At 47.5% G+C, this 22,785-nt stretch overlaps 1 protein-coding gene across 5 annotated transcripts in view; it reads right to left on the reverse strand.

Moving 5' to 3' along the window:
• Positions 1–22,785, reverse strand: part of SAMD4B (sterile alpha motif domain containing 4B) — a 1,200,154-nt gene that overhangs the window by 175,907 nt on the left and 1,001,462 nt on the right. For all 5 annotated transcript variants that reach the window (XM_069644257.1, XM_069644253.1, XM_069644254.1 and 2 more), the window contains exons 11-12: positions 20,822–20,945; positions 19,751–19,834 (exon numbers count right to left, since the gene is read on the reverse strand). In XM_069644257.1, the coding sequence (XP_069500358.1) occupies positions 19,751–19,834; positions 20,822–20,945 (208 nt within the window). The remainder of the gene's footprint in view (positions 1–19,750; positions 19,835–20,821; positions 20,946–22,785) is intronic.

Raw genomic sequence — 22,785 nt, forward strand, 5'->3', positions numbered from 1 at the left:
ACGTTTGCTCTCTGAATTGGTACTGTGGGTTCCATACTCATTCCCACACTTGTATTTGTGTAATGTATAGCTGAAGATGAAATCTTGCTTAGATGTTCTCGTCGTCTTTGGGTGCAGGTGTGTTCTAGCTCTCTACCCACTTGCAAGAAAGCAGTGAGCTGGTTCTTAGCATTTCACATGAGTGTTTGCAAAATAGTACTCAGTTTTTTTGTACTGTCGTGCCGAGAATACATCACATTGCGGGGGGATGCTACAGTTTGTGAGCAGTCTCTGGACATTTTGGCGTACTTGTATGGTCTAGGTCTGTGGCATTGAATACCACTTACTCTAGTAGGTTCCAGACTTTGAGAAGCACACATACTTATTGTTTCACTCTTTATCTGTTCTTTGGGCAGTGAAGGGTTCCATAGCGACAGTATTCATGGCTTCTTGTCAATGTCTGGTGCCGAGGCTTTCGCTGCAGTGATGGAGTCCGGCTCGGAGCAAGGCACAGAGCCGGATGTGCAATCAAACAGATAGTGCTTCTTAGGGTGAGCTGGACATTGATTCGGGGAAGTGAGTTTTCGATGGATGCTCGTTCCTCCTCCGATGACGAAGATGATGAAAGAGTACATGCATCTTTTCCGACACTTCCCACAGACAAGGCAGGATGTGCAAGGAATGTGCCAGATCCTGACATGGCCGATGAGTCGCAGTGGGTGCCTCCAAATTGGCTCAGCTGTTGTGCCCCCTTTCACTGGTATATCAGGGTGCACAGTGAATACAGATGGGTTTCAACCTATTGACTTTTTCAACCTTTTTGTTGATGGGTTCATTGCAGATGTAGTTCAGCAAACCAATTTGTACGCTGCACAGTTCTTAAGGTCACAGGGTCCCACTCTCAAGCTGTATTTTCAACCCCTTTTTTATCCAGCAACAATGAGCAAAAATCGCTTTCAAGCACTGCAAAGTAAGTTGCATTTCAATGACAACTCGGCAGCATTACCCAGAACTGACCCGAATTGTGATAGGCTATTCAAACTTCAGCCATTTCTGAAGCACTTTACTCAGCGATTTTCAGAGGTCTATGTTCCTAGCAAGAACATATCCATTGATGAATCATTGGTATTGTTCAAAGATCGGCTACTGTTCAAGCAGTATATTACGAGCAAGGGAGCACAATATGGGATCAAGGTGTACATGCTGTGCAAAAGTAACACTGGGTATGCCTACAGCATTTAAGTTCACACTGGAAAAGACTCCACCCTAAACCCTCCGGGCTGCCCAGCCCATTTGGGGATAAGTGAGAAGATTGTTTGGGATCTTATCACACCATTGCTCCACAATGATCACCATTTGTATGTGGACAATTCCTACACAGGAATTCCACTCTTCAAGGAATTGTACAATGTGGGCACACTGGCATGCGGTACAATACGCAGTAACCGCAAAGGCTTCCCCAGACAACTTGTGTGTAAGGAACTGGACAAGGGAGCATGTAAGGCATTGTGGCGGGATGAACTGTTGGGAGTAAAATTCTGCACCAGAAGGGATGCGTACATGATAAGTACTATTCATGATGAAAGTACCTCACAAGTCACTGTGCGCGGGCAGGCTCAGCAAGTGCAGAAGCCCAACTGCATTCTGGACTACAACAAGTACATGGGTGGAGTAGATGAAGCAGACCAATTGCTTCAGCCATACCATGCTGAATGCAAGTGGCGCATGTGCTACAAAATGTTGGCCATACACATAATGCATGTAGCGACGCACACTGCTTATGAGGTGACCGTGCAGCTGCTCCACAAAACAACCTCTCGTTTCTGAACTTGCCTACAGCCTTGTTTCCTTTTGTATCATACAAAGGAAAAGTATTGGGAGTTCGACTGATTTCCAGGAATGCGCATCATTCCTTGAAAGGGATCCATAAGCTCTGAATTCGTGCGTGCCTTATAAGGAACGGCACTCCTGCTCCCTGCACTGAAAGTGTACCTTCAATGCAAATGCAACAGCATTTCAACTCACTTCACTTTATTTAGCGTACCTTTACAAACATTGCTAGTCCCGTTCCCTCTACTTGAGGCCTGCATTGGAAAGGCACACCACTCCCGTACCTTTCTCTTAAGGCCTGCCTTCGAAATAAACATCAGTCTAGCTCCCTCAGCTCGAGGCGTGACTTGCAAAGGAACGCGATTCAGGCTCCTGCCATTTGAGGGCTGCCTGCGAAAGAAACTTCACTGCAGCTCCCTCCACTTGAGGCGTGCCTTGCACATGAAAGGAACTCCATTGTAGTTAACTCCCCTTTCGCGAGCCTTGGCAAGCAATGCTAGTCCTGCTCCCTCCACTTGAGGACTGCCTTGGAAAAGCACACCACTCGGGTACCTTTCACTTGAGGTCTGCCTTAGAAGGAAAGGTCAGTCTACCTCCCTCTGCGCAAGGTGCGACTTGCAAAGGAACGCAATTCAGGCTGCTTTCACTTGAGGTGTATCTTGATAGGAATGCCACTCCAGCTCCCTCCACTTGAGGCATGCCTTGGAGAAGAAGGGAACACCACTCTGGTTCACTCCCCTTGGGGGTGTCTTCGCAAGGCATGCTAGTGAAGCTCACTCCGCTTCAGACATACATTGGAAAGGAACGAGATTCCGGTTCCTTCCACCCGAGGCTTGCCATGCAAACAAACACCAGTCCCGCTCCCTCTACTCGAGGGGTGCGCTGGAGAAGAAAGAAACACCATGCCGGTTCCCTCCCTCAAGGGGTGTCTTTCGAAAATAGTACACACCATTTTGGCTCCCTCCCTTGAGGTCTAAGTGTCATGAAAGTGGTACTTGGACACATCTATATGACGGCGATGTTTTGCATACCTCTTACCACCTACCACCATGCCTTCTTTATTGTTTTACCTGAACTAATATGTGTGGTGTGACTGAAATGTCTTGTGTAGGAAGGACTTGGATACGATTGGTGTGCGAGTGAGATAAAGCTATGTAGTACATGCAGATGTCATTTCCGTGAATGCACTTTCCCAGCACTACAGAAATGATTAGCATGTTAGAGGGTGTGTGTTTAGTCTGGGCAAGGTTGCACATATGAATGTTTTTACATGAACGGTGAATGCAGGCATACTTGCTATGGGTGTACTCGAAGTTGGTGTGAAAGACCGCGCCTGTAGGCCAGGTAGCCAATGTCCACTTGCTATCAGTGTGTCGCTATGGTTGCCGCCACATGACACATGAATGCAGACACCGTTAATATGCAAGTACTGGAAAATGGTGTGAAAGATATTGCTAGAGGCACAGTTGCATCGTGAGCAGATGTTCACATGCTATAAGTGTGCAGATATGGTTGCTGTGGCGCAAGTGATTTGGTAGAGGTGCGACTGCTGAACTGGATGCCTACTGACTGCAGACACGAAAGGTGTATGAATGGCTAGAAAACGTTGGGTGCCTTGACGTGGCTTCACTGCTCACAAGGACTTTCCTCCTTGTGCTAAACAACCCCACCCTGCCTGTCTGACTGCATTATGAGCTCTATGTATGAGAAGTGTTAGCAAAGGTGCAAGTGAATTGGCTTCAAGAGGAGAAACAGCGTGGCAGTGGGTGCTACACAGTGATTCTTGTATTCCCAGAGCACTTACTGTACAAATGATTTACCCATTCTCACCAGGTGACGACACCCACGCATACGAGGTCTGCCTCTCATTGGCAGATCTGTGGGAATGCGGAAGGTAGGACATGTGGTGTTGGCGTGTTTCGGTGGATGTGCAGAGTGAAATGTTCGAAAATTGTGATTTTTCTGCAAATTTCAGTCTTTACCAGGGGTTGTGGGTAATAAATACTGGGCCGATTTGCACAAGTCACACCTCTGTGGATTCCCACGGGTGTCCTCTTTTTGGAAATGCATGGGGTTCCCTGTTTTGCTTGGTGGCTGCGATACCACAGATCCAAATCTCTAGGTTGTCCAGAAGAGCAACATGCCTCAAAATCTGCTCTGCCGAAAGACTTGGGATTACCAATGGTTTAGCCTTTTCCCTTTGCGCCCATGTAGGTGCACCCACACATGAGGTACCGTTTTCGTCGGGACACCTGTGGGAACGTGGGAAGGTAGGACATGTGGTGTTGGCAGCGTGAATGCGGTAAGGTACATTTGTTGTGTTTGCGTTGTTTTCATAACATTTCGACACATTTGCTGCTGCACTTTGTCACACAACCCTATGCGACTTACATTTAGTCGCAGCTTTAGGCACTATACACTTTTGTAACCTGCACAAGTGACAAAACCATCAAAAGGTCTGCCTATGCCCTTTCAAAAAAATGAATGCTTTCCCTTCCTCACCACATTTGTTTTCTTATTTAACACATGCTAAGTACGTCTGTTTAGGCCGTAAGCATACACATCCTGTGTACTATGACAGAGTTTTTGGCTTGTGGTATGCTTGTTTTGTGAAACATTACAAAAAATGTGATTTCCTAACTGGAAAAGTCGGGGGAATGTGGCAGAGCATTGTTTTTCTCAAACTTCACAGAAGCATTGCCTTACCGGGCCAGCCATGTCCACCACATACCTTTTTTTCTGAAATGTTCCCGATTCTTCTCCAAACTATGGATTTTTTCCCTACATAGTTGTTGCCTGACCGGCGCAAATCACCCCTTCCTAAACTTGGAATTTTACCTTTCTATCTTCCCATTCAGCTTTCCTACCCTTCTCTTCCATTCCGTCCACGCATGTCCTATTGGGAAAAAAAGGCCAAAATCGCCTACCTCTCACAAAACAGCTGGTAACCATATCAAAATATGTTTTTTTAGGTTTCAACCGGTTCCTGAAAGTCTGGAAAATGGGGAATTCAGAACAGCAAACCATTTGTTCCTAGCACTTATTGTCATTTTCTGGAAAAACCAAACATTTTCATCCTTTTTGGTTATTTTCTCTCACTTCGTACAGCAAACTAGGATTCCTTGGTGGTGTTAAAACCGCCTACATGTGGGAGAAAAGGGGCCAAATTTGGCCGATATATCTCAGGTAACAAAAAAGTTACAAGGGTTTGAATGGCGACATACCGAAATCACCAAAAAGCCTTGGCACTGGGGGCGGGGGGTGAGGGGGTGGGGAACCCATGGCAGCTAAGGGGTTAAACTCAGTAATGAAAAACACCTGCAATTTAAAACTTTATGTTATGTCATTCATACTTGCTTATCTCCTAATCAGAATAGAACAAAGCCAGTAATTTGTGCAAAATTCAAGAATGGGGATTTCTAATGTAACTTTGAATGTGTCCTCCTGTCTCTTATTAGAATTGTTCCTAAAAGTAATGCCAAAAACGAAATACCAACTTTAATCAATAATAATAATATGGGAAAGTGTCTCAAAGAAAGACTGGTATGCAATACAGCATTCTAGAAAGGTAAGCATAGTTTGCCTAAACAACCTGACCAATAAGGTATCAAACTGCCTTACTCATGAGAACTGCACACCACCTGTCAAAATTATAAACTAGTTTTAAATATCTTTTTTTTTTAAAGTTCTTGCACATGCTCTCATAGTAGATTTTGGGGTGATGCCCATGAACAGCTTTCTATAGTAAGAAAATGTCATTCAGTGCTCTAAACATACAATCACTTAACACACCAATTCTTTAGTTTTTATATATTACTTGGAACTTGCTGGGTTTACTAATTTAAGATTTTGTGCTGTGCAAAATCGCTTCTAAATTATGGTACAGGCATTCCACTAGATAGAAAAGGAGCGGGAGGGGAGTAGGACAGATATCCAGGACATCCACATTTTAATGGTTTAAGCAAAACCAAAAGACAGTTACGTGCTCTACCACAAGGAGGATAGTGCACAGTATGTGAATTTAGTGACAACAAAACAATCTCAAAGCTAATGTCTCACCTAATGCTCCTGTCCGCCGCCCGGAACTCTCCCCCAACCCATGCTGCACACAGTTCAAACTTAATGTACCCCAGCATTACGGGATGATGTAAAATGTACTACTACTAAGCACACCGGGTCTCCTGCCCCTGGACCACTACCCCATGTCTGGCTGCCTGCTGATTCCTGCCTCCCTTGTCTCACAGCACAACTGTATTCCGTTTCCTCCTACCACTTGACATGGGTTTCTGCTGTACTACTCACCAATAGCCTGCGTTTTGCTGCCTACTAGTGCCAACCCCATTTCTCCTCCTTAAGAGCACCTTAAACATCTGTAGCCCCCATTTTGTGATGTATTAGTGCTCTTTGGTAAAAGCAAATATAGGTGTGCTTTTAGTTGTTCCATCCTCCATTTTGTGCTGTATTTATGCCTTTTGGGGAAATTCTAATCTAGGAGGGTTATCTGTGCACCGACTGTCTTCCTTTGCACACCTCCTCCACTGTGCCTGCCTGGCTGCAAGGCCACTTGGCAAGATCCTGTGCACTGTGCAGCTCCCTTGTTTGTTTTTTTTTTTTGTTTTTTTTCTTCTCTCCCTCTTTCCCTCCCTCCCTCTCTCTCTTAGTCCCATGGCACTTCCCATCTCTTGGCTCAGGAGGATAGCTCAGGGGCAACGCGCTCGTCTTGGAAGCAAGATGATGCGGAGCAACACAGGTCCGGTCCCTAGGTCCGTGCTTAGAAACGGCTTGGTATTAAGTGCGTAATAAAAAACCCATTACAATTGTATCTATTCCAACTGCTCTTCTATCAGATACTTCCTCTCTCACGAAGTCGAGAAGAAAAAAGATGAAAAAAAGCTTTCCTGGACACCTATGTCAATGCCACTCCCAGACAGACTTTCACAAACATCCTCTTCACTGTCCTCCTCCATCAGGTACCCACTCTTTCTCATCCTCATCCATTAATGGTGGCATTAGGTGGGAAGCTCTCCTTGCATACTTTTCATCCTCTACGTGCATCATTAATGTCCATCACAATTGCACTGTTATGGCCCAAGGTTCTAAACCTGCTCTTCTCCTACTCGACCGATGCCTGCCTTCTCCCATAAACTTCCACTCTTTTCCTGCCACCTCTTCTTCCCCTCCCCTCAATTCTCCACCATAATCGTTGGGAGTACAACGCCTCTGTACACCCCTCGGAAAACCTTCAAAAAGGTGGTAACCAACTTTATTTAGCTACTCTGAATGCTCACTCTGCTGTCAAACAGTCCCCCGATATCGGTCCCCTTCTCGAAGACCTTGACTTGGACGTCCTCGCTCTTACCGAGACGTGGTTCAATGCCAGCTGTGTCACTGTTCTTGACAATCTCCTTCCTGAGGGCTATACAATCCTCTCCAAACCCAGACCCAACAGGACTGGAGGTGGAGTGGCCCTGATCTTCCCTGAGTGGGTCCCTGCTTCCATCATTCCTACTCAATCCTACTCTTTTGAATGTCTCGTCTGTAGGCTGGGCATCTCCACAACTTCCTCTCACCCTCGCCACCATCTACAGACCTGCTGGCCCCATCTTCATCTTCCTTTGTGAATGGACTGACTTGCCCTCATCTCTTTCAATCCCTTCTTCCAAACTCCTCCTCCTTGGTGACAAACATCCCCCTAGAAACTATTGAATCATCCACCTCTCAGTTCTGGGTCTTCTGTTACTCTCTCTCCCCCACCATTCTTCCGTCCAGCTCAGCTTACTCTGCCGGCCACACTCTTGATGCCCCCATCTCCGTGGACTTAACTCTCTCTAATCCAGTCACCACCACCCTCACCTGGTCTGACCCCTCTCTTTTCCTCCCATCTGTGGCCACTTGGCCCTCTATCCAAGCCTCCCCCTGCACGGCCAGCCTCCTTCACAGTCAGTCATTCGACCAATGAAGCAAGTTTCAGTTGCTGCTTTTGCTTCCACCTTCATCCCCCCACTTTCACTCTCCCTCCGACTTGGTCCTTGCTGATCTGCATCTTGCCATTTCCAACACTCTCGACATCCTTGCCCCTGCCTTGAGGATCCGCCTAAAACCTGCCACCAAAAACAACAGCTGGTATAACTCTGATCTAGCATCTCTGAAACGCAAGTGCAGAGTTGCTGAACACAAGTGGCAGACCTTGGGCTCATCCTCTGATAAACTAGCCTGCTGCTTGCTCCAAAGACAATATCCATGCTCTTACCCGCTCCCAAAAGCAGGCTCACATCCAAGCACGCATCTCTGGAGCCTCTAACACAGCCAAACTTTTCAATATGTTCAAGGAACTTGCCAATCCACTTGCAGTCTCCACCTCTCTCCTTCCTTCCCAGGCCCTCTGTACTGTCTTGGCCTCCCACTTCACATCTGAAACTCAGGAAATCCTGCCCACACTCTCATACACCCCCATTCCCCTCTCCTACGCCCCTGACCCCCCTTCTCCCAACCTCTTCACTCTCCTCACTCCGGCCCAGAATAACAGACGAGGTCTCTAAAGTGGTCCGCTCTATGAAGACCTCCTCCAAACAGGTGATTTCCCCCCCCCCCCCCTGCTCCTCCAGAACCATTAAGGTGAACATCTCTCTCGCCCCATCTCTTGCAGACTTCTGTAAACACTCTTTCGCCTCTGGCCCTTTCCCTCGATCCCTCAAGCACTGCCTTGTGCACCCTCTCTTAAAAAAGCAGTCTGCTGACCCCTCCTGCACCACGAATTACCGCCCTAGCATTATTACCCCCTTCCTGGGTAAACTCTTGGAAAAGTTGGCCCTCCCCAACTGGCATTCCACACTGATCTTGTTGGTTGCCTTCATAAGCACCAATCTGAATTCAGGGCATCCAGAGACACAAACTGCTCTCCTGAATACCTGTGAAACCATGCTTGCAAATCTCGACTCCAACTCCCCCTGCTGTTCTCATTCTCTCCCCTGTCTCTGACACCGTCAACCAGTCCATCCTCATAAAATGACTGACACCCTCAGCATCACAGACCGGGCACTGGACTGGACTGGACTGGCTAACCTCTTTCCTCACTAACCACCCTTCCCAGTTGCAATTGGGCCCCGTCTACTCCTTCACCATCTCTACCTGTGTTGTCCATGAAGGCTCGATCCTATCGATCCCGACTGTCTACCATTCAGGCATAGTGGTCTGCAAACAATCTGTCTCAATACCAGTAAGACAGGGATCCTCCTCATCTGGACACTTGTGCCCTCTTTTCCTCCTACCCTTTGGCCACCCTCTTTGGGCCCTCTTCCCCCACAATCCTGAGAGGACAAAACCCTCTTGTCATCTTCGACTCCGCTCTCTCCTTCACCACTCACATCATGGATCTTACCAAAAAGTCCCACTTCCAACTCCACCTCCTCAGAGGCATCCTTCCTTTTCTCACCTTCCCCCAGAAACTCAATGTCTCCAGAGCTCTTGTCCTTTCGAGGCTGGACTACTGCAATAGCCTCTCTCAATTTCCCTATCTCCTCTCTTCGCCCCCTCCAGCTAATCCAGAATAAGGCGGCAAGACATACCATTGGCATCAATCCAGAGACCGTATCTCTGCAGCCCTAAAACCTTTCCACTGGTTCTCGGTGGCTGCAAGGATCAAATTCAAGGACCTCTGCATCCTCCACAAGGCCTTCTGGGCCTGGGACCACGCAATCGCCAACTTTGCCTCCATAAATACTCACCTGCTAGAGCCCTAGCCTTCTATAATTCCAAATCTCTTACTGTCAAACGTTTCTCAAAGCAGAGAGCAAATCTCTCCACAGCTGGTGTCACCCTTTGGAACGGCCTTCCTGCCCCTCTCAGATTTAAGTCGGACCTGCTCAAGTTCCAGAAACTGCCCAAAACTCTGCCATTCGCTACCTCTTTCTCTTCCTTGCGAATCACCACACTGCTGCAGTGACTGGTGGCCTGATCGTTATAAGACCCACCGGCTCTCAGGCCCTTACTCACAGTCATTACCAGCAACCTGTCCCACTGCATTACCCTGTAGGCCCCTGCCTGGTGGCTCTATATAACACCCTTGAGAGCTGCCTGTACTAGCACTTATCCTGAGGTGCTCCTCCTGGCTCCCCTTAGCACGTCCCTCTTGGGCCCTCCTTCAGCACTTGTCCACTCCTTTTCCATCCCCCTCGTCTGCACGACTATCAATGCACTAGCACAGCCGAATGCCACGATGCTTAGTAGGACCACGACTGTATATATTATTGTTGCTTTTTGTTTCCTGCCACTGATATTTCCCCTGCTCCCTTCCCATTTAGCCTTGTAGCACTTTGAAACACAATTCTGTTTGCCTTACAAATGATCAATAAAGAAATAAATTAAAACTTTGTTTAAATGATTCACTATTTTTCTAGGCAGTGTAACATCTAGAGCATAATGGTACTTTACCTTGGGGATGAAGCGATTGTCTCATCACCTGAGCCTAGATGAAGTTTAATCTGCCAGGTCACTTAGCGCTTTACAAATTAATCAAAATTCAGAAATATCATAGTTTTAGCAAGACCGCCATCTTGAATGTATCAAAACCAGTCTTTTCTTCAATGCCCAACAGGGTTTATAGGAGTGAATGCCATGCCGTCAGAAAAATAAATGGTACTCTTATTTTATCAGCTCATTTAAAGTGAATAATTAGAAATCAGCTAGCTATTTAGCAGGGAGTTTTTGACGTTTCCACAATCTATGAAGACTAAAAACTGTTTCTTCCTCATATATGGGATGCCACAATCAGAGGAAATCCATGGATCTTTCAAAAAACGTTATTGCGCGCTCAAAAAACATTCCTAAGGATTTAGGGTTCCACCAACCCACTGTCAGAAAAGTTCAAAACCATACTCATCCTACCTAGGAGCAACCTTCCTACCAAAAACTAGAAGTACAAAGCCCCACACTGCCCAGAAAGTCACACAAAAAGACCACCACAAAGGTCAGCCGGCCACTTTGGCACTGGCTAACTTGACTGTTCATCAATTAACCCGCTGAAAAAAACCTAAGAATGGTGTATATGAAAGACCAGCGTGGCTACCTTCTAAAATAAAAACTGACAAAGCCAATAGGGCTGACTTACTATAGTGTAGATGGCAGTGTGTGGATAATGAAGCTGTCATTGTATTTTAGGATGAAGATTACATGTGAGAAGATTGAGGTGTAATAATAAATTTCAAAAAAGCCCTCCGATGCCCTCTCTCCAGATGTTTTAGATGTGCCTCCTGGTTCCACCGATGAAAGGAAGCACCTAAAAGAAAAAAGTTACCAAAAAGGTACATGAGCTACAAACGCGGTCAATCTGCTTGCACCCCACACCCCTGGAAAGGCAATCCAAAAGTCACCTTGGGGCATAAATGGGGTGCTTAAGAGACACCGCTTGGCCTGGAAGCCATATGGACAACACAGGACCATTTACTCTATTAGTTAAAAGGGATTGCAGAAGTAGTTCAGTAGAAGTCCCTCTGACCACCAGAAATGGGTCCATGATCTAAACATAAAGGGGGGAAAAGCAAAAGGTCAAGTGACCCTAAAAAGGGCCTAAAGAATTCCCGAAAATGAAATTCTGTCCAGAAAAGGCGAAATGAACAAGTTACTTGCATGTATGTTTTGTTCTCCAGCATGGGTGTAGCATGGATTCACATGCTCATGAATATTCCCCGTCAGGCCGGGAATCTTTGGTAAAAAGTTTAACTTGCAAACTGTATTTCTCCTCTAAACCAATCACTATCCTCTGGGTCATACTGCCCCCATTCAAGGACAGTCCTCTCCCTAAGCCCCTACTCTGGCAGCCATCTTCAGATTTGGTAACCATGTAAAGTGGCAGTGTGACCAAGAAGAGCCTCAGAGGGGACGGAGGGAGGGTTCGCATGTGAATCCCCGCCAGACCCATGCCGGAGAACAATAGTTACAGGTAAGTAACCTTTTCCTTCTCCAGCATGGGGTCTGGCATGGATTCACATGCTCATGAATAACAAATACATAGCAGTACAACCTTACACAACCACGGGAGATGGCAAGGCTCAACAGAAGCAATTTAACTCTTGCCTCTGGAACAGACTCACCTCAAGCGAACAGGGTGTGTAGCACTGCTTGCCAGACTCTGGACTCCTCCCTGGAAACCCTGTCGATGCAGTAGAACTTTGTGAAGGTGTGCATTGACCTCCACATAGCAGCCCTGCAGATGTCCAGCAGGGGCACACCAGACAGGCAGACTGTCGTCGCAGTGATTGCTCTAGTGGAGTGGGCTCTTGGATGGCCGGGCAGTGGTCGGTTTGCCAACCAATGACGCTGCGTGATGTAGCCGGAGAGCCACCTTGAGATGGAAACCTTGAACAAGGCCTTCCCTTGGTTCACAGGACCAAAGTTCATGAACAGTCGAGACGTTTTCTGAAAAGTCTGTGCTAGTCACGTAGAACCTCAGGGCACAAGCAACATCCAGCGAGTGCAAGGCCCTTTCAGCCGGTGACCATGGCTTCAGGAAAAACACAGGTAACACCAAAGGCTCATTGAGGTGGAATTCCAACGGGACCTCCAGCATGAAAGAGGGGTGCGTCCGCAGCACCACCTTCGATTCGTGGAAAGTCAGATATGGCTGCTTGCAGGATAGGGCCTGGATCTCACCCACTCTCCTGGCAGAGGTGATGGCCACAGGGAAAGCATTTTTCCACAAGAACTTCTTGAGGGGGCATGATGCATAGGCTCGAAGGGGGTCCCCATGAGACTCGTCAGCACTGCGCTGAGTTTCCACACCGGGGCAGAAGCCTTCACCGGCGGGAAAGATCAAAACAGTCCTTTGAGGAACTCCATGACGAGTCAATGAGATCCAAGTAAAGATCATCCTGGAGACCTGGTGTAGTAGGAGTTAGCCACCAGATGTATCTTGATGGAGGCGTGTGCCAGTCCAGCCTTGGCCAAGGATAGCAAGTATGGAAGAATCTGCGGGGCCGTGAGCCTCAGAGGGGTAATCTTCGGAGACAAGCACCATGTCACAAAACGCTTCCATTTGTGACAGCAGCACTTCAAAGTCGAAGACGCCCTGGCCTTGGCAAGGACCTCCCTACAGTCCGCTGGCAACTCATATCCTCCAAACTCCAGGGCTGCAGGAGCCAAGCCCTCAGATTCAGTGATCCTGGGTTGTGGTGAAGGATTGTGCCCCTCTGGTGAGAAGATACGGAATCCACCGGCAGCTTGACCGGAAGCCACGCTGACAGGCTGAGAAGGTCCGGGTACTAAATCTACCATGGCCACGCCGGGGCAATGAGTATCATGCTGCATTGGCATTGTCTGAGTGCATAGATGATCCGTAGCAGGAGAGGCAACGGAGGAAACGTGTACAGAAACAGGCCTTCCCACAGGAAGGAGAAAGCATTCCCCAGGCTCCTCGGTTGGTGGAATTTGCTGGCAAACCTCTGGCATTTGGAATTTGCTGCCATCGTAAACAGATCTATCTGGACCCTGCCCCACTTGACAGACGACGTCCACCTGGTCCTGCTGAAGTTCCCACTCGTGGCAGGTGCACATTTCCCTGCTGAGGGAGTCTGCGATGGTGTTCGACTCCCGCCAGGTGAAGAGGTACCAGGAACATCCCCTGTCGGATGGCCCAGAGCCACAAGTCCTGCACCCCTTTGGAGAGCACTGGGGATCGAGTGCCCCCCTGCTTCCTGATGTAGAACATCGTGGTGGTGTTGTCCGTGAAGATTCTCACCACCTTGGCTTTTCAGACATAGAAGGAACGACTTGAGGGCCCAGAACACTGCCCGTAGCTCCAGGATATTTATATGGAGATCTTTCTCCTCCGGCAGCCACAGGCCTCTGGCGTGCAGACGTCCGGTGTGGACTCTCCCCACCCCTCCAGAGAAGCAACTGTGGTGACCGTTTCCCGGTATGGGGGTTCTGAAACTATGTGCTCAGGTGATGTTGGAGCGAACGCCCCACCGCTCTATTGCCCGATGGAACTCCTCATCGAGCGGGATCTTGTTAGCAAAGGTTCCGGACACCTGTATCCAGCGAGCTTCCAGGAACTTCTGAAGAGGTTGCATCCGTAACCTGCAGAGCTGGATAAGGTAGATGCAAGACGAAATCATGCCGAGCAGCGACTTGATGGTTCACAGTGTGGTGGTTCATTGACAAAAGGCGTTGTACCGTCCCCTGAATGGCCGCTATTCTCTCCTCTGAGGGCGACGCTAGTCAGGAGACCGTGTTGAGTCTGGCCCCTAGGAACAGTGAGTTCTGCGATGGAGTCAAGCAGGCCTTTGGATAATTGATGGAGAATTCCAGATCCGTCAGCAGCTGGACGGTAATCTCTGCGTCTCGCGGCCACCTCTCCCGAGCTAGCCCAGATGAGCCAGTTGTCGAGGTACGGGTACACATGTATCCCCTGTAGATGCAAATGGGCCGCCAGAGGTGACAAGCACTTCGTGAACACCCTGGGGACCGAACTAGTAGCAATATCCCTGCACTACGATACGTAGAAACTTTTGGTGGTGCCTGTGAATGGCGACGTGGAAGTAGGCATCCTCCAGGTCCGGCGACGTCAAGAAGTCTGCTTTTTCCAGTTGGCCGAGCATGTGCTGCAAAGTGATGATCCTGAATTTTTGGGACTCGAGGTACTTGTTCAGACGTTGCAGGTCCAGAATGGGCCTCCAGTCCCTGATCATCTTTTTGACAAAAAAAAAAAGTATCTTGAATAGACTCCAGAGCCACGTTGTCATCATGGAACCAGCTCTATCGTACATCCTTCAAGGTTTGAGGGATGTGCTGCTCCTGCCGGGCTACCGGAGGGATACGTGGACACCTGTGTTGAAACTCCAGGGTATGTCCTTGGACGAGAGCTTTCAGCACCCATCTGTCGGTGGTGATCTTTTCCCACTCGCTGACGAATTCAGTGAGCCGGCCTCCCACCAGGGGCGCATGGGTGGAGGCCCGTTGTCCTGGCCGGTTCAGGCCTGCTTAGGCACCGGCGGCGCGGATGACCTCCACCGTAGGCCTGGAAACGGCCCCTGTAGGCTTACTGAATCTTGGATCTTAAAGGTTGGTGGTACTACGAAGAAAAACCTTTTGAGGACCTGCTCGACTTTCCTCTGGAGGAGTGAAAGGAAGAGTGGTGCTGCTGGAGTGTGCCCAGGGAACGGGCATTATCTGTATCCAGCTTGATGGTCTGCAGGGACTCATCGACAACCTTCCCAAAAAGGTCATCTCTGTCAAAAGGCATGTCCAGCAGCCTCCCCTGGCCAACCTGGTGGCAATTCGTGGCCTTCAACTAGCCCTGACGAAGCAGAAGCTGTTCCCCATCTGCCGGAACCCTGTGTCAGCAATGTTCAACACTTCCATGATGGCGTGATCAGACGCCACTTCTCCCTCCTGGAAGAGGGCGATCGCCTCCATCCTCTAGCCGACTGGGAGGACCTCCAGAATCGGGCCCAGCTTGTACCACAGCTACCTGACGTACGTGGCTAGGATCAGCAGTGCGTTGGTCGCCTTGATGGTGGATGCTGCAGTGCAAATTACCTTCTTTCTCATGACATCCATCTTCTTCCGCCTCGCTGTCCGGAGGTACTGAAGACATCAAGGACGGGTTTTCCAACAGTTTCCTCACGGCCGCCGAAACCATTGAATCCAGCGATGGTTGCGACCTCAGGTACTTGGATGGAGAATCCGGCACTCAGTACTTCTTCTCCAGCCTATCCTGTTTGACGGAGCTGTGCAGGGGTTCTTCAAGAGGGCCAGGCCCTCCTCCCACGCATCATCCAGAAGGGGCACCGCCATGATGGTCATCCTCTTGTCCTTGCGCCTCTGGTACAGAACACCCTCCTCCTTGGTTTCCTCTGGCACAAGCTGAAAAAGCTTGGAGGCTTTGGCGACCATGGAATGGAACACACCACCTGATCCGGTGTGGATGCCCTTGGCTGCGGAGACCTGTTGCCTGCTGCAATTATTTCGTCGTCAGTCATCGCCGCGGCCGTATCCGTCCCAGTGTCCAGGTCTAACGGGTAGGAGGGTGCCCGGCGTGGATGCAGAGGTTGAAACAAGGGCGTCGGATGCTTCCTCTTTGCTGGAGGCTGATCAGGGGCCTGGGAGGCCATAGGAACTGGGCCCTGCAGCATCCTCTTCTGGATGTCCAGCACACAAGCGTGGAGGGTCAACAGGCTGTCCAGAGATACATACCTTGGCTGAGCTGGCGTGATCCGAACACTAGGCATTTCACCGCTGCAGTCACTGCCGTCCTCCTCCATGTCCTCGTGGATCGTGTGTGTAAGTACTCCAGGTCCTCGTCTGTGGACGAAACCTCCATGGCCTGAGGCTGGTATGAAACTTCCTTGCCCACGCATTCCCTCTTTTCCGGCCTGAGGGGTCGGAGCCGGGCTCAGATGGCATCCTCTTCTCCGGCGTGCCAGAAAACTTGACCAAAGTCACTGCAGTGGCTTCTCGCCTCGGAGGCAGGGACACCTTCGGCGCTGTGGGGAGTTACCTTTAAGGGGTCAGCCCCCTTCTCCGTCTCTGGCTTCTCCTGCAGCTTAGTCTGGTTGGACAATTTCTTTTTGGAGGAGGAGCTCAATAGCTGGCTGGAGATGGATGGTGATGTCGATTGCGCCCTGCCCATCAAGGGACCTGCTTGCTCGGCGATCCCGATGGAACCAGACTTGCAGTGCTTGGCCTCAGCCTGGATATCCCAAGGCTGACTCGCCCTCAAAGGACTGCCGGTCCTGGGTGAGGCATGACCCTACTCGGAGCATGGGGAGGACTTGACGTTCAGCCACACTGCCAGTCTACTGTGCCGATCCTTCATAGTCTTCTTGGAGAAGCCGAGGCAGATCTTGCAAGCCCCTTCCTTGTGGTCCGGATGAGGACAGTAGAGGCATTGGAGGGGTTTGTCCTCCACAAACAAGTTCCGTAGTCCGCAGTTGGGGCTCGAAGAGGGATCGATTTTGCTTCTACTTCACCATCGTCGGAGGGCGCGAAGTAGGCCCAATGGCCTTCTGGAAACTTTGGCTATCTTCGCTCCTTAAGGGGCACTAAAGTTCACAGACAACGGATACCCATTGTCGGCAGTTTGAGAAAAGAGCACAAAAATAGAACACTGTCATTGAATAATGAAAAGAACATAGCAATAGCTCACGGAGCAAGACTCTAGGACTCCCAACACTGAAGCATTTAGTAAAAATCTGAAATGGCTGCCAGAGGAGGGCCTTAGGGACAGGACTTTTATTGGATGGGGCAGTATGAGCCAGAGGACAGTGTTTTGTTTAGAGGAGAAATACAGTTTGCAAGTGAAAGTGAAACTGTTTCTTTTTACTTAGGATTCCCGGCCTGACGACGGGAAATATTCATGAGCATGGGAATCCATGTCAGACCCCATGCTGGAGAACATTGGATTTGGTGAAAACTAAACACTGCGCTCAAACAGAAAGAAATTCCAAACAACAAGCAAAATGGTGGCAGTGTGATGCTTTGGGGATCCTAAGAATCTTGATATCTTGTCATAATTGACACGAGTTCTAAACTCCATTTACTCTTAAGGAATATTCTAGACCATATGTCTGTGCGCTGAAGCTTCTACAAAAGTGTGTCATGAAGAAAGACAATTATCCAGAACAGACAAGCAGATCTATAAAAGGGAATGGCTATAGAAGGTTTATTTTTTTAAAGGCATGAACCCTTTTGAAATGGTGTGGAATGATCTGAAAAGAGTACTGCATGCAAGGAAGTCCTCAAAAGTATACAAGATCTGAAGCACTTATGTAAGGCGGAATGGTCCAAGATTCCTCTACACTTACGCGAGAGACTGGGCACCAGTTACAGGAAATGCTGCTGAAAGGGATGCCAGCAGGTACTTTTTTCCAATTATTTTACATTTTAGATTTGCCATGAAAATCCACAGGGTTCCGGTTTCCTTGAGGCAGTAAAACCGATTCAACATAGTCCATCCTGCGCTCCAATTGATCCCTGAGCATCAAACTATGAAAGAGCTTGTTCTGGTCACCCCCGTCCCATTTTAAACACGCTTCACAGGTGATTTCCTTGCATGCTGTAAAACAGCATACCTTATCTCTCCAACACTGGGCACATGTAACTGCTCCATGTACCAAAACTATCAATAGGTTTGAGTTTATGCTAGCACAGAAAGACAAGACTTAGAAAAGACTTTGAAAAGACTTGCAAGCAGTCATACCTGTACCACCACCCAATCATTTGGATCTCAATCCCAGCAGAGGCTCGAAAATTCCCACACAATACTCTAGTTCCACAAAACTCTAAAAACTAGGTGCCAGATGAATAAAGATGAATAAAGACACCCCCACACTCCCTCTACCAACAGTGCCGCACGACATTGTAAAAAGCGTAATGCTAACACTCCTGTAAAGCACTCTGCTGCTCTTGAGCTAGGTGTGCGCCATGAGCAATAAAAGATTGCCATCCCCATCACTAAGAGGCCCACAGCTGACCCTTGTACAGACCTATCTTTCTTCTACCCCACTATTCACAGATCCACTAGAGAGTGGTCTTTAACCGTACCCTCAGCTACCTTGAGGAACACTCACTCTGCAATCCCTCCAAACAGGCTTGCATAGCAAATGTGTTAAACTCCTCACGTCTCAAACTTTCTGACCTCTGCCCATTGCACTCACATCTCCTCTGTTCTAATCCTACTTGATCTATCTGCAACCTTCAATACCCTTGGCTGCAAGGTCTTTTACCTCTCCTTCACCATGACATGGAACGCAAACATCCCCACACACCTTCCAGAGGGTATTGCACAAGTGTGTCCTCAGCCTGCTACTCTTCAAGCTCTACTCGAGCTCCATTTGCAAACGTCTCATACATTGTCTTTCACTACCACCCATTGCCTTTCCCTGCTTCAATCCCTCAATGCATCACAAGTTGCCTCACAACCATCTGCCACTGGATGGTGATAGGTTGCCTGATGTTCCACTGCAAAACAATCCTTCTCCCTGCCTCGAATGTTCATCCCACACTCCAGACCTCATCACACCTTCACTAAAGGCTTGCAAACATCCTCTGATAACGACCATAGACACCTACAGTCCATCACGGTTCTGCCACTGCTGCACAAGTTAGCCTTTTCAACAATAGGAGAATCTGCCACCATATCACTTCACACTCAGCCAAAATTATGAGCTCTAATCTCGTGCTCAGAAAACCCAATTATTGCTCAAGTCTACACTCCATTCTTCTCCTCTTAGCGTCTCTCCTGAACAAATTCCTCAACTTGGCTACATGCACTCTACAACCTACCACTGGAGCTCCCCAACCTCACCATGCTGGATGGCCCTCAATGAGATACCTCCTTTTCGAATCTAAAGCTATATAAATTCTTACGCCCCACATCTTGCAAAATGGATGTCTCTGGATTCTCCCACATGCCTTCTGAGCCTGCCTCCTGAATCATCTTTTGCCTACTTGCCTCTTCCACTGAAATGCCTTCCCTCTTGGCATTAAAGCTAGCCATCTGTGGAAAGGTTTAAAGACCAAGGAGCCTCTCACCAATATTTAAACTTACCTCAACCCTCTCCTACCACAGACACCACTCAGTTTCTATCTGTAAATGTGCCACTATAATTAGAGGCACTAGGCTGCGTTGTCGGTCATCTAGCCTTTGTGCCAAATTTATGTCCCATTATTACCCTATCCCCTTTATCAACTGGTTACTCGCCCTCACACTTTTCCAAAGGCACCTTACCCAGGGGCTGGCTTCCTCAATCTCTACTGCTTCCTACTTATGTCACTTGAGCTCGAAATGGAATCCCCCAATATTCAATAAATAAATTCACTAGAAATAAATACTCTAATATCTCTGTCACATAAGCAGAAATAAGAGTAAAGACACATGCACAATTAGAAAGGACAGCTTGCACTCTGCCCTAGAATGATGCTGCTGACTAAGAGTTCATCTCACCTCCTAGGGCGTGCTCAGTCATGCTCAGGCAGAGGGACTCCAGCGTAGGGTTGATCTCCAGATCCGTTCCAGGAGCTTGGCAATCTGTAGGGTTGGGGGGTAAGAAGGAAAAATTGTCCAGTAATCAATATATGTGGGCACTGTGGCAGATACCAGTACAACATATAACCTTCACCTGGAAGGCAGGATATAAGGAAAGCCGGATAGGAGAGTTATAGTCACACCTCATGGGGGGAAGGGCACAAAAGCAACAGGTGGTGCTGGTGGTAGTAGTAGTGGGAGCCACACTAACAAAAGTAGATACATAGCTGCTAGAGGAGTGTGATGGGGGGGTGAGATAGTGTGTTAGGGGGGGGGTAACGAGCAATTTGCAAGAAAGCACCAGTAGGGTGCCCTGCATGGGATAAGATGGTGGAGATTAATAAGAGGGAGAATGGACAAGACTGGCATTAAGTAGAGGAGAGGCCGTTCCCACGACTTGGCAAGAGGGTCAGAAAGGAAAGCAGGCCAAACACTAAACTAGTAGAATGGGCTGTGGGTATGTCACATGGGATTATAAGGCAATGCAAATGACAAATGGGGAGGAGAGACAGTGGCAAACACATGGAGACGGGTGGGGGATGGGTGTAATGCATGAGGAGGAAGGTTGGTGGTTATAACCAGTCCACCTTTGTCCCATAAATTACAAATAAAATGTAAATATTAATATAAGATCTGCTCATCTTCTGGGAGAATAAATAATAAGAAAATGTTGACGATATGAATACAGCAGCAAGCTTGCTCCGGACTGCTTTTTCAGCACTCTGAGGAGCAGCATTTTGGCAGGAAGGACATTCACATATGAAGGAACATCAATGGAAATTCAGTGCCACACGGGTAGTGTCGGCCCACTCACTGTCACTGGAAGGATAGTGACATTCATGGGGAGGAAGGGCAGCAACTGTCAAAGGTGAGGAATAGGGAGAACAAATAAGGGAAAAGCAGAAAAAAGCAGGAATGACTGCAGGTGGAAATGGGAAGCCACAGTCACGCAGAAAGGGGTGGGAGGATGAGAAATTAAATTTCACTCACCTGGTGGGAACATGAGGATGGCCTGAGGGGAGGTGTGGACGGGTAGAGAATGTGTACGCTGAACTGAGCTCCGGCTCTGGCTGGGCATGCTGTTACTGCCTCCTGGGTTTGCAAACCACAAGTTCTAAAGCATAGGAAAGAAAAGTGGAAAATGTCAATGTTTTTCTTACACCGAACTGTAGAGAAGTACAATAGATCACTTAAATGATGACCGCACCTCTCAGCTACACGGTCAGCAAGGGTGAAATAAAGAAAAAGGCATATCAAGATTCTTCTGAAAAGTTATAGCAATACAATACCAAAAGGGACCAAAAAAATAATTAAACTTAAACCAGAGGTTAATAATTTAAATTGCTTAAAATACACTCTGAATTCTTGACATACACACAGTACCATTTTCTTGCTTGTTAAGAGTGAACTATTTGTAGCCAATGGCTAACAGAGTACAAAACGGGAGGCCTGCTTACACCTTGGCAAAAATCCTGTCTCCATGGCTGGATCTGCAATTACAGTACTTACAAAAAAGGCAAACAAACTGAGCTACCACCCAATGCCCCAAGCTCACTCTGTCCTCTATTTTGTGCAGCCCAACTTCCTCTTGAAAACAGAGCACATTAGTGCAATGCACAGATGTATATCACCTGTGCATCTGCAGGAACATCATGTGTAAATGGCATACACAATTCATGCAGCTTCTACTAATGCTCCAATTGTCGGTCTTCATTCATTTGCATTTATGAGAAGAAAAAAAAATCTTATCCAACTTCCCTCACAAAAATACCCATGTGCAACTATTGACAATTAGGCTGTGAAATAGAAAGTGACATTTCTTAGCCTAAATAGCAAAGTAATATAAGTCCATACAAATAGTTATGTTAAGACAGTAGCACTTGCAAACTGTAAGTTACATACCTGTAAAAAGTGTTTGTATTCGCCACAAATTCCCATGGTACAAAAAACGCTTGCTACATAGGCAACCTGTGCTGGCATTTTGGTTTTCTGAAATCGCAACTTAAGGAAGTCTATAGAGTACTTACTTAACTATCACCCGATCTATATTTGGTGTTCGTATGCTCAAACAGATGCTCTTAAGTCACTCAACAAAGAATCACTCAGATCAAATAAGTAATGTATACACACACACAGATTGTGGTCCAAGTAGGAAGCCAAAGTCTACAAATGACACTGAAGTGGTTTGGATTCCTGGAACAGACATAATTTACCTTTTTTCTGCAGTTTTATTTGAATGGGACTAAGTACACAAAAATATTATATGAATCCTTAAGGACTGATAGGCAAATGCACCTCTGTGGCAAATTAACCTTTAGTGTGGATGCTTTTCCATTGCCACTGTGTGGCAGGGCATTTTAGAAAACGTATACTTTAGTAGTAAAAAGGATATCCAGTCAGTTGGTAATATATTTATTTCAGTATTAAACCATAAAATCAGTTACCTATAATAAATACAATCCTCCCATAGAATACCAAACATCTAAAACAAATACAATTCATCCATAAACAATAGTCAACACACAAAACAATTAATTTACTTAAATTTCACAAACATTATTGCATACTAATTGCTAAAAATTAAAAACACATGGATCTGTATCTGCCAGTATCTTCTCCTGGTCACTTCCATATGGTTTTTTAGGGACCTTAGATGAACATCCCTCCTATGTTTTTCTTTTTACTCCAGATTTCCCAGCTTTCTTCAAATCCCACAGGGATATGTTGTGTGCCTGGTAGCAATAGGAGAGCTTGATGTACCGCCATAATAATGCCACCTTTTCTGTGGGATTGAGTAAACAGGGCAGATGATTAAGAAATTAGTTACATCATCTAAAGCAAGGAGGATGTATAGGGCGTGGGATGTATAGGGCGTGGTTGCAGAAACCTCACACTCTTGTCAATAACAAGTCAGTACACCTAATTACATATGGCTGAAATCTGTTGCAGGTAGT

Source organism: Ambystoma mexicanum, chromosome 2p (genome assembly GCF_040938575.1).
Source record: "Ambystoma mexicanum isolate Mex_15411 chromosome 2p, UKY_AmexF1_1, whole genome shotgun sequence".
NCBI classification, from domain to species: domain Eukaryota; kingdom Metazoa; phylum Chordata; class Amphibia; order Caudata; family Ambystomatidae; genus Ambystoma; species Ambystoma mexicanum.